General features: G+C 29.9%; 1 protein-coding gene and 1 pseudogene across 20 annotated transcripts; both read left to right on the top strand.

Moving 5' to 3' along the window:
* The first annotated feature begins 3,939 nt into the window (after positions 1-3,939).
* LOC145799601 (VQ motif-containing protein 10 pseudogene) lies at positions 3,940-4,236 on the top strand (annotated as a pseudogene).
* A 1,586-nt stretch (positions 4,237-5,822) lies between these two features.
* LOC114273672 (uncharacterized) lies at positions 5,823-9,355 on the top strand. Of its 20 annotated transcripts, none has more exons than XM_082887241.1 (8): positions 5,854-6,163; positions 7,450-7,487; positions 7,674-7,888; positions 7,991-8,041; positions 8,208-8,332; positions 8,454-8,477; positions 9,046-9,091; positions 9,177-9,355. In XM_082887241.1, the coding sequence occupies exons 1-3, from the start codon at positions 6,020-6,022 to the stop codon at positions 7,777-7,779; spliced, it is 288 nt and encodes a 95-aa protein (XP_082743367.1). In that variant the 5' UTR covers positions 5,854-6,019; the 3' UTR covers positions 7,780-7,888; positions 7,991-8,041; positions 8,208-8,332; positions 8,454-8,477; positions 9,046-9,091; positions 9,177-9,355. The 20 variants fall into 20 exon arrangements, 17 of the variants coding, with proteins under 17 accessions (XP_082743355.1, XP_082743366.1, XP_082743356.1 ...); XM_082887243.1 differs by having other exon boundaries at positions 9,043-9,091; XM_082887239.1 differs by having other exon boundaries at positions 8,178-8,332.
* The last annotated feature ends 2,632 nt before the right edge of the window (positions 9,356-11,987 follow it).

The following is an 11,987-nucleotide window of genomic DNA, read 5'->3' as shown; positions in this document are numbered from 1 at the left end:
AAGTTTCTTATTTTTGCAGATCAAAAAAAAAAAAAACAAATGCCCAAAACGTAAGAAACAAATTATGAACGAAGAAAATAATGTACATTACCTAAAAAAATAAAAATAAAAATAAATGATGCTAGCTTGATCTTGACTGCAAGATTTAGAAAAAATCCAAAAAAAAAAAAAAAAAATCTACAAAAAATACCGTATGTAGGAATGACATACAAGTAAACTCGTTACACCAAATCCTTTGACCCATCAACTAATTCAATATTTTAACTAAAGACAGATGGAGTCAGAGTTACGATGGTGATGAGAGAAGAGAAAGAATAACAAGAATTTAGAATATGAAAGAATAACAGGAAGTTATATATATGCACATGAGTACTATCTGTCTTTTATTATGCCAGACCTGTTTTCATTAATATTGTCAAGAAAGAGTTGTGAAAGTTAGTGATGGATCATTTATACAACATTGAAAAAACTTTTAATGTTGGCAAGCAAAAAAAAAAAAAAATCATTATTCATTATTATAATTTTTTTTGATTCTTATGTAATTAATATTTGTCATTCATCTATGAGCACAAATCAAAACGAAGAGGGGTTGAAGATATTCCAAGTTCCAACCAAAAAACCAGCTAAAGCAAAAGTAAAAACAAAGCAACCATAGGCAACAATAGAAAAAAATATATATATGTGAAATAAAGTCATATTCAACCACCATTCCATTTTTTTTGAAATAGCCAAAAGGAAAATTTATTGATAATGATCAGCAAATTCAACCAAAATTCCTTAGTTAAAGTCAAAATCAATAGACTCCAAAGCATACACATCCCCAGAATATTTACTCAAGTAATAGCAATGGCAAGCAAAAGAATCCTTTACCTAAACAGAGCCAAGCTGAAAGGCGAAAAAGTTAAAAAAAAAACAACAAAAAAATTCTGGAAAAAGGAAAGACCAAAAAAATTATTAAAAATGACCAACATAACATCTAAAATTTGATTTTCCATGTATATATATCTCAAATCAAAGGGGTAATATAGTCATTTACCAAAATAAGAATATGAAAATAGGACCTCCAGGTACAAAACTTACAAAACTGTGGACTTATTGGTTTATCAAAAATACAGTGAGACTATAAGGAAAATAGATCTCCTACATAGGACTATGTAGTAATTTTTCCATATTTTAATATTATTTATACTGAGGTGTGCCATGACATATTTGAATCCCTTATTTAATTTTATCCAATCTATTGAAAAGTATGTAAAAAAAATTTCAAGGCTAATATAGATTTAAAACAAACAAATTAAAGATAATGTATTTTTCTAATACTTTAGAGTTAATATACTAAAATATATATATATATAATAATAATAATAATAATACTATGATATAGTTTTGTAAATTAGGAAAATAAAATTGAGTTAAAATTAAATATTCATATGAATAATTTCATTTAGGCTATGTTTGGCATGAACTTTTTTTTTGAGGCTATTTTAGCCACAAAAGACAAAATATGTTAAAAAGTCGATAAGTCAAAATGTCACATCCAAACTATAATCATTTTATTTTTTCTCTCACAAAAGTCAAAAAAGTCAAAAGCCCATCCCAAACGAGATTTTTTAACTTCAGGTTAAAATAGCCAAAAAGCCAACCCACATCCTAAACGAAGGTTCAGTAAAGATTAGTTTCCTTAAATTTAACTTATAAAAAAAAATTAATTTTTTAATACAGAAAAATTCACATGACAAGTGAATATAACAAGAATTGAACACATATTAAAAATGACATGCACTACAAGAAAAAGCAGATTTCGCGACTAAAAATGGATTTTTCGTCGCTGAAAGTAGTAGAATTGGCGACTAAAATGGAATTAGTTGCCCAAAAGTGAACACTTTTGGTGACTAAAACAGTTTAGTAGCCAAATGTAGGGGTTTTAGCGACTAAAAAAATTTTAGTAGCCAAAAGAGAAGGTTTTTGGCGACTAAAAATGTTTAGTAGCCAAAAGTATAGGTTTTGGCGACTAAAAAATAGTTTGGTCGCCGATTATACGTGTTTTATCGACAAAAATCAATTTCGTAGCCAAAAGTGAAGCTTTTTGGCTACTAAAAAAAATTTAGTAGCTAAAAGTCAAGAATTGCCGACTAAAATGCAGTTTAGTCGCCCAAAGTAGAGGTTTTGGCGACTAAATTTCAGTTTAGTCGCCAAAAGTGGAGGTTTTTCGGCGGGAATGAATTTTTTTAGCGACTAAAATATAATTAGTAGCCAAAACTATACAATTGGCGACTAAAAAATAGATTTAGTCGCCAAAAGTGATCTAATTTTTTTTTTAGTAAATAATTTTTTTTTACATAAATTATATTGAATAAAAATAATTATTTATATATATATATATAGCTAGATATTAATACGGCTCAATATAGTATATAAATAATATATGTTGCATCTATATTCATATGGTGTTGTAGTGGCATAGTGGAGAGAGTGTGTTGCTAAAGGTTTTGAATGTGGGAGAGGTTGGTGGTTTGAATCACAGAAAAAGCAAAAAAGTTAGTTTTTTTTTTTTTTTTCAAGGAAGCACCTTTGGCGACTAAAATTTTAGTCGCCAAAAGTGTTTATTTTGGGCAACTAAACGGTTTAGTCGGCGATTCATGGTCTATTGGCGACTAAAAGATTAGTCGCTAAATGTGTGATTTTAAAAAGTGTAAATCACTATTGGCGACTAAATCGTTGGTCGCTAAAGAGCTATTTTTTGCCGACTAAAAAAACTTTAGTCGCCAATACCTCCGGCGACCATATATACGCGACAAAACGGGCGATTAAAAAAATTAGTCGCTGAAAGTAAAAACTCGACTTTCGGCGACTAAAAACAGACTTTTAGCGACTAAAAATTTAATCGCCAAAAGTGCTTTTTCTTGTAGTGATGCCACCATAATATGACATAATAAACTAATTTGTATAATGTTAAAGTAATTCTAATACAAACTCAAAATCACAGGACTCAAACATGACACGTTGACCTTTACTTAAAACCTCTGGCTTCCTTACATTAAAAAGAAAAAAGCAGAAAAACATTTAGGTTTAAACCTTGGAAGGGCTTTTTTCTTTTTTGAAAAGAAAGTTGGAAAGGGTTTATGGCTTCAATTAATGGAGTATTTGTTTTGAATTTGAGTTATCTCGAATTTCTTCCTGCAAGTTCAAATTTGAAAATTTGAATTTCATATATATATAGTTGACCAAATTTTTATAAATTTTAAAAAGATATACTAATCTTTTTTGATTTTATTCAGTGCATGAAAAATAAAAAAATTATATTTAAGTAAGAACAAATCAAAATAATAATTTTTTTATGCAGATAGAAGCGAGTGTGTGTTCAATGCAAATAAAAGTGATGTTCCAAGGCACAACTGTCTATTAAAGTAGAATCATTTTGAGTTGTTCCTATTTAAATACAATTTTTATTATTATTATTTTTTATAAAAGTTCTAAAAATCTTTTTAACAAGAAATGAATGTCAAATTTAAAAGCCTTCCTTCGAATCTAGACTTTCAATATATATTTCATAACTTCGAGCCAATTTTTGTATATCCAACGTTTGAACAATTCAAATTGGGTTACCAAACCACTTGAATTTTATTTTAGAATCAAGTTGCATAATTTTGGTCATAAGAATGCTTGCTTAATATTCATAGACTGCGTGCCTGCTTTGACTCGAAGACTTTTGGTCCTCCTAGACTGCCTCATTACCAGTCAACTGGTCCATCCCCCTAGCTGTCCAAACCCCACCTTTTGTCTTCCTTAATCAAGCACACGTATATATATAAACCACACACTCACTTCAAATTCAAGTCCATTACAAATTATATATTGAAGATACACACACAAACAAACACAAGCAATCTATTAAAGAAAGCAAAGATCATCACTGTAACAGTGAAGTTAGTTTCTTCCATGGCGGTTTCTTCTACTCATGCGCCTGTGAAAGTGGTTTATATCAATACCCAGTACGTGGAAACCGATCAATTGAGCTTCAAATCTGTGGTACAGGGCCTTACAGGTAAGAACTCTGCCGTTGCATCGGTGGAAGATAGTTCTTTTGCAGCCCAAAAGAGAAAAAATTGTAGTGGCAGCGGAGGCAAAGGCGACGGTGTTTCAATTTTGTCAAAAGATTCGCGAACTGTGGACTTCGACAGATTGTTGTTTGAGCTGCCTTCCATGGAGGACTTGAAGTGGTTGTTGTCTCAGTAAAACTGTCTTCTTTCCTAGTTGACCACATGTTATTTTATTTTATTTTATTTTTTGTTTTTCTTTTTTTTTTTAATTTTTTTTAATTTAATTTAATTTAATTTTATTTTATTTTATTTATTTATTTATTTATTTTATGGAGAAATGAGTAAAACTTACATTGTTTTGGAGAAATAAGCAAGACTTACATTGTTGTATTATAGGTAAGGGCAGAAAAACATGTGGTTGAATTCTTTTTTGATATTTTTGATTGGTTAAGGCAATGGGTGATCTTCATTTTAAGGAATAGGCTCTATTATTAGGTTAGTTTTCACGTACTTCTTTTATTTTTAGGTTGGTGAAAGTTAATTATTAGTTTGTTATATTAGCACTTATAGGAGTTAGTCTACCAAGTCTTACAAAGCATTAAATACTTGCCTCCTAATTCAACTCTCTCTTATAGAGAATGGATCAAATTCAACTCTCACTCAGAGAAAGTGGAACCCATGATCTTTCCTTTGAGACTAAGCCTTTAGGATGGTAGCCAACTAGGCTAGACCGGGTTAGTTATTTACAAACATAGTTAAAGATCACATTTTGACAAAAAAAAAAAAAAAAAAAATCTCACTTTTATTGGAAGTTTGATAAAAAAAAAATTAAATTGATATTTCAATCACACTTAATTTGATTGAGTGATAATATTTATTTTTTATGTCACTTTTCAATTAAGTGTGATTATATATATATATTTTTAATTACATATTCTAATTAAAGTGTGATTATATATACACTACTATTTTTTAATCACACTTTTTAAATAAGTGTGATTATGTATATATATATATATATATATATATTTTAATCACACATTCTAATTAAAATGTAATTATTTATATATTTTTTAATCACACATTCTAATTAAAGTGTAATTATATATATACTACTACTTTTTAATCACACTTTTTAAATGAGTGTGATTATATATATATTTTTAATCACACATTCTAATTAAAGTGTGATTATTTATATATTTTTTAATCACACTTTCTAATTAAAGTGTGATTATATATACAATACTACTTTTTAATCACACTTTTTAAATGAGTGTGATTATATATATATATATATTTAATCACACATTTTAATTAAAGTGTGATTATTTATATATTTTTTAATCACATTTTCTAATTAAAGTTTGATTATATATATATTACTACTTTTTAATTATACTTTTTAAATAAGTGTGATTATATATATATAAAATATATATAGGTGTGATTGTATAAAGTATTCCAATTTGATTTTTATATAAAATATACAATACCCAATTTCTTTTTTTTTAAAAAAAAACCCCAACACCAAAACACAATTTTTTTAAAAAAAATTTAAAATACATTTAACTCTTTAGACTTATTTGGGTATATTTATAATTTTTATAAAAAAAATTTAAAACTGGCCTAAACAATTACTAAAAAAGCTACGCACACAAATATGAACTATTTTTGTAGACTTAATTTGATTAAAAAAAAAACTTATTTTTAATTAATAAATTTTAACATTAACTTTATCTCACCGTTCGTTTTTTTTTTTGTTTTTTTGTTTTTTGTTTTTTTTTGTAAATTACTATCTACTTACTTACTCAACAACACAAATATTATCGGTGGATCTCTCTCCATCATCATTTTCATCTTGTATCAACCTAGGGTTTCTTTCTCTCTCTACATTCATCTCGATCCCTTCTCCTCCTTCGATCTGATCATCTCTCTCTCTCTCTCTCTTCAATCGAGTTCTTTGATTCATCGAGTCAATGGACACGATCGACGAATTGGCTCAGCTCGCCGATTCGATGCGCCAAGCATCTGCTTTGCTTGCCAACGAAGATATCGACGAAAACTCATCGTCCTCACGCCGCCCTTCCACTTTCTTTAATGTCATTGCTCTCGGCAATACTGTGAGTTGATTGATTTTAGAATCAACGATATATTGTATCGATGTTGAAATTTGATGCTTTTGTTTATTGATTAGATCTCTGGATCTAGCTGCATTTTTTGTCTTGATTTTGATTTGAATAGGTGCATCTGAGTCAGATGTAGAGAGAATTGTGTATCGATTTTTGGTGAACAAGTAGTTAGGAGAGAACCGAGTCAAATCAGGCATTTTTTTGTTGTGTTGATTGTGTAATTGCTTATTGGATATCTTATGATCTTTGGTTATTATTGATCTCTCATCATTTTGGTAGTAGTGCCTCAAGTATTGTTGATTCGATGAAGTGAGTAGCATTATGAATGTAATTTGGTATACTAGCTAATGGTGCTGTTCACTTTTTGTTAGATTGAGTGAATTGTACTGTCCTTGTGTGAATTGTAATTGGCATTTTTTTTTTAATCTTTAATTTTAATTTTTATCTTGTGCTTTATGAGCTCAAATTTCTATTTTACTGTTTTATTAATATGTAACATGTATGTGTGTAAGTGAATTTTGTAACGAGTATAACTAGTGTTTATGAAATCTCTGGTGATTCTGGTTTGTTGATACCACTCTTTTGTTTTATTGCTCTAGCTTACACATGCCACTTACACATTTGAATATAACCTTTCAAGGATTTTGTAGAAGCCATCACAGTGTAAAGCTATATAGACTTTGATTGGACTACAATGGGCAGGAGTATATGAGCAGTTCATCTAGAAGATTTTAGAGGCTTAGGGTGTATATAATATTAACACAATACATTCATTACACAGTCGAACTATGAAACTCTGTTGTGTCTTTAGAGGCTTATGTGTACAAGTTGCATCCCCTTGATGCTTATTAATGATAGCTTATATATATGTACATAAATTCTACAAATATTGTTAAGAGCTTTTTAACCTAGGCCTTAATTGAGCCTTGTAGGTCTTTAATGGACATCATCATCTTTCTTGATTTAATGAGTCTCCTTCCTTACTGTCACTCTCCTCCCTTTTCACCAAGTTTCTTGTAGCTACAGTTATCATCTTGTACATGGTGGAACTAAAACAACTTAATATTGACAATAATTTGTTGTTTATATATTCTCTCCGTGTATGAAGAAACAGCTGGGTTGATCATCAATGATCTTGTTTTACGAACACACAAGGTAATCTTGTTATGTTTTTTACAATATTATTGTTAGAACTTTTGAGTAGTTATAGATCAAACATTAAATGCACTAACATTTATCTTGTCCATTGATATTACAGCCTCTGTCGGTGGAGTTAGGTCCTGGAATCTTGGGGAATATATTTGATGGTATTCAGGTTTGTGAAATATATGCTTCTTCATATTGCCCAACTTGAATGTTGTCTGAACAAAAACTTTTTGCAACTGGGCCTTTTATTATTAGCCTGGCTTAAGGAGGACATTTGCCCACTGACAATCCATTTATTGTTTAAAATTATGTTTAACTATTTTATTTGTTTCTTATTGATTTTTCTTTCTTTCAGAACTACAATGGGACCAACGATATGCTTGGAAAGTGTGAACAGGTTTTTGTTTTGGGTTGATGTTGGATTGAAGGGAAATGCAAAAATCTTGTATAGGTATTGGTAACAAATTTTGTGCTTGATGAACATTTCAATTTTTCTTGGACTTGATGAATGTTGCGCGAGTGGAGTCCAAATTGTGAGTATTTGCGTTCAGAATTACTTTTTCCAGTCAGGTATATTGATCTGGGACCTTTTTTTGTGTGTATTATCTAAGAACAAATGCTATTATTATTTCTAGCTGTTTGTGATTATATTATAGCTTTGAACTTGTTCAGGTGAATGACTTAAGATGTAACTTGAACATAATTAATGCTGCTGCTAGAGAGGTACTTCCTTTTTTCTAGGGTTTGTGAAGTTAGAACTAGTGAGAAATCATTTTCAGTACCTCAATATCATACCCATTATTATAGGTAAAAGAATCTGCAAAATTGCGTCAAGTAATGTAGACGATTCTCACTATAGGAAATGAATTGAACCAAGGCACTGCTTGAGGTATTATTCTGTATTAAAGCTGAAGGACTTCACTGGAAGGGAGAAGCCTATTGTTATCACATAAATTTGAGTGTCTGATGTTAATCTCACACAATGAGGTTTCACTAGTAACAATGTGAAAGCAGGTTGGGCATCCCATCTTTTCTCTTGCATGTTTCTCATATTTATATATTTTTTCGTTTGGTGTTGATTGCACAATTTGCAATAGCTCATAGGATGACATTTGAATATTTGTTTTCTTGGCAGGTGGATCCCCAAGATATTGTTATGGTATGTGGATATATTTACATACTCTGAACCTTGCTATAAATCATAAAACACAAAATGATTTATATAATTACACTGTTCTACAAATTTTGTCATGTAGGATTAAATTTTTTATCCTTTGATCTGTGATAAACTCTAAAATTTCAAAGAATTTGCAGAATTCCTTGGAAGAGTGTGGTAGAAGTATTTTTTATTTATTTTTATTTTTTTGAAGATCTTAATTTGTTGTAGGGATATGTGATTTAGAAATGGAACAATTTGTTTTCTGCATGTTCATGTCTTGGAATAATTATCAATTTTTAAATGGAGATGACAACTCTCTTCTGGCTATTAATTTGTTTTTCTGCATGGTCATGTCTGATGATGAGTTAACTGCTGAAATCTTTCAACACGTGAGTTTTCCTATATTTAAGGGCACGGATAAAATGTTTGCATAACCCTGTTCCTTCTCTTGATCATTGTTGCCCTGTAATGATAGTTCATATTCAGCTATCTTTAAGATATTTGGTCCATTTTTTCCATGAGAATTGATTATTCAATCAAGGTGGTTATTCTTTTTCTATTGAAGCAGGAGATGAAGAGTCAGTGTGATGAGAAAAAGTCCGATTGTATCTTTTGTAAGATTAGAATAGTCTTTATAAATAGTTAGTTTATTCATATGTTTATGTGGTTTCTAAATTAATTTGTGTTTTCATTTTTCAGGTCAGAAATTTCTTGGAGAGATGCAAAATATGGTCAAAGAATTAAAAAACTTAGTTTTTTAAGTTTTTTCATTTTTAATATGTGTAAGCTCAGTTAAATTTTTTTTTATTTAATTCCTTTGTATATACTTTTCAACATTTAATTTTCATTTATGAAATATATGACGTTATTTCATTCAATATGTGGTTATGATTCAAAGTATAGTATATAGTGTGTATTACATTCTTCAAATGTGCATACAAAAATAATATTGATTATTTTCAAATATATCGAATCCTTTTTTTATCATAGATTTTATTAGTTATTAATCACACTTAAAAGATGTCTAAATGTTATTAATCACACTTAAAAGATGTGATCTAAATATTTTTAATCACACTTAAAATATGTGATCTAAATATTTTTAATCACATTTAAAAGGTGTGATCTAAATGTTATTAATCACATTTAAAAGATGTGATCTAAATATTTTTAATCACAATTAAAAGGTGTGATCTAAATGTTTTTAAGCACACTTAAAAAGTGTGATTAAAAATGACCTATTTTAATCACACTCCCAAAGATCACACTTTAATAAAACTTAAAATGTGTGATTAAATACAAAAAAAGTGTGATCTTTATCTGTTTTTGTAGTAGTTACATAAGTTCTCACAAAAATGCACAAGCTAAAATACAAATTTGCATAAATTTACAAAATAGAAAATAGTTACAACAGATTTTTTTCTCTTTAAATTTAAATACTGACAAGATATAAAGACAACTAATATAATACTAAAAATAATCGTAAAAACATAGCCAAGGTCATTTCACACTAGGGGTGAGCAGCGGATATTTCGATCCGCCCAAACCGACCGAACCGAATTGATTCGCCGCATTTTGGACGGATACGTGATGATGAGCGGAGGGTTGCGAATTGATTTTTTCAATCCGCCTAGTTTTGAACGGATGACGGATTTGATATTTCTTTAGCCACAACCTAACCGCCAAACTGCTAGCACCCTTATTAATTTGTAAGATTTTGTATTTTTAATTTGTTTAGATATGTTGTTTGTGTTTTCAATTGAAAAAGTGTTTAAATATTCTATTGTGTTTTTAATTTGTTTTCAATTTTGAAATCCTTTTATCAAATGGAAAATGTTAATATTTAGTATTTTGTGTGGAAAATATAAGGTTTAATTTTTTTATTTAAAAAAAAATCAAATTAAATAGTCTTTGAATATAAAAAAAAGTAATGAAATAATTTTGATAATACATAGTTTTTTTTATATGTATTTATTATTAGTATTTGACAATTTACTTGATAATCTTTTGGTTATATTGAGTTGGATTGTTATAAAAAAAAAAATGTTGTAAGTTGTTGTATTATATTCAAAATTTGAAAAATTAATTCACATCTATCCACCAATTTGGTGAATTAGAGGTTTCCCAATTATAACCGAACCGCAAACACCTCAACCCAGTACCGACCTATTGGTCCATGACTGAGATCCTACCGGGTAATATTTCAGAACGAAATCTATATTCGGTTATAAACTAACCCGACTTGAAAAAGTTTCCCAGGTGCCAACCTTAGTCCGGATTGACTAGTTAGTGACCACAAACTCTCAGAATAGGAAACACAATCCTTTCACACTAAAGTAACCATACTCCATATCGAAAGCTTCTAGCCTGCTTTCAGCCATGAAAATAAGAAGAAAAATGAAGTTAGCAATAAACTCAATTACTCACATATGAAAAAAACTTATACAAACAACAAAAGGAAAAATGAAACTGAAGGATGGATCTAAACACAACTAATAACATAGAAAACTTAAAAAACATCTCAACCAAGTTTTTAAAATAAAACAAAATAAGACTAACAAAGAATAGAATAGTATCTGAAAAATCTAAAATCCCAGAGATATTGATTTGTGATTATGTATTAATTTTAACTAGTAAATAACAATCCCAATCAAACAATCAAAGACAAATCAACACAATTATTTAACGTGGAAAAGGCCACAATTGGAGCGCCTCCAATTATGATAAAAAAAACTACGGACAAAAGCTATAAAACAATCCATTAAGAAGACACAAAAAAATTACACAAGTGTACTCTCAATTACTTAGCGAATCCACGCCCGAATCGAACCAACTCGACCCCTATATGCCTCTTCTACCACCGTCTTCACTTGGGAATTATCTTGCCCAACGTTGAATCCGTAACGCCAATGTTGAAGTCACTCCGGAATCCACTAAAGCTTTAGGCCCAAATTCTATGGAATCCACTGAAGAACAAATCTCTCTTTTGTAAATAAAACAAAACAAACAAACCCTTTGATATAACCCACTCAATTCGTAATATAAACTCTCACAGATATCAAAGGAAACAAGCAAAGAAGCTCCAGATGAAAACCCTCATACCCAAAAAGAAGATCTGGAAAACCTGACTGAACCGCAGCTTTGATAGCAAACAGATCCGCGATCTCTGCTCAAGCGATTTTTGCTTGAGCGCAAGAATGGCCGCTTGAGCGAAGTGACTAAAATGTGTGTGACTAAACAAGGTCTACGCTCAAGTGCAGGAATGGCCGCTCGAGCAGAAAAAAATAACTCCCAGTACTTTTACAGGCGAATGAAACTTCTGAAAGGTCGTCATCTTTGCTTGAGTGCAAAAATGGCCGCTCGAGCGAAAAAAACAACTTCGACTGCAAAGTGGGAAAAGAGAGATAGTCAGCGAAGTGGCAAACATGATAGGATTAAGATCACAAACTCCTCTGCATAGGCACAATTCGGGTTGGATTCACATCTAAATACTCATAGCCTCACTTAAAT

Source organism: Camellia sinensis, chromosome 9 (assembly GCF_055761805.1).
Source record: "Camellia sinensis isolate YWXY chromosome 9, ASM5576180v1, whole genome shotgun sequence".
Taxonomy (NCBI): domain Eukaryota; kingdom Viridiplantae; phylum Streptophyta; class Magnoliopsida; order Ericales; family Theaceae; genus Camellia; species Camellia sinensis.
The sequence above is the reverse complement of the archived record's forward strand: the minus strand, read 5'-3'. Positions and strand labels throughout refer to the sequence as shown.

Excerpts from the sequence above, each read along its gene's own strand:
- LOC114273672 (XM_082887229.1), top strand. The coding sequence starts at position 6,020 with ATGGACACGATCGACGAATTGGCTCAGCTCGCCGATTCGATGCGCCAA. Across the intron at positions 6,164-7,449 it reads TCATTGCTCTCGGCAATACT|GTCCTGGAATCTTGGGGAAT; the intron begins GTGAGTTGATTG and ends CGGTGGAGTTAG. Across the intron at positions 7,488-7,673 it reads ATATATTTGATGGTATTCAG|AACTACAATGGGACCAACGA; the intron begins GTTTGTGAAATA and ends TCTTTCTTTCAG.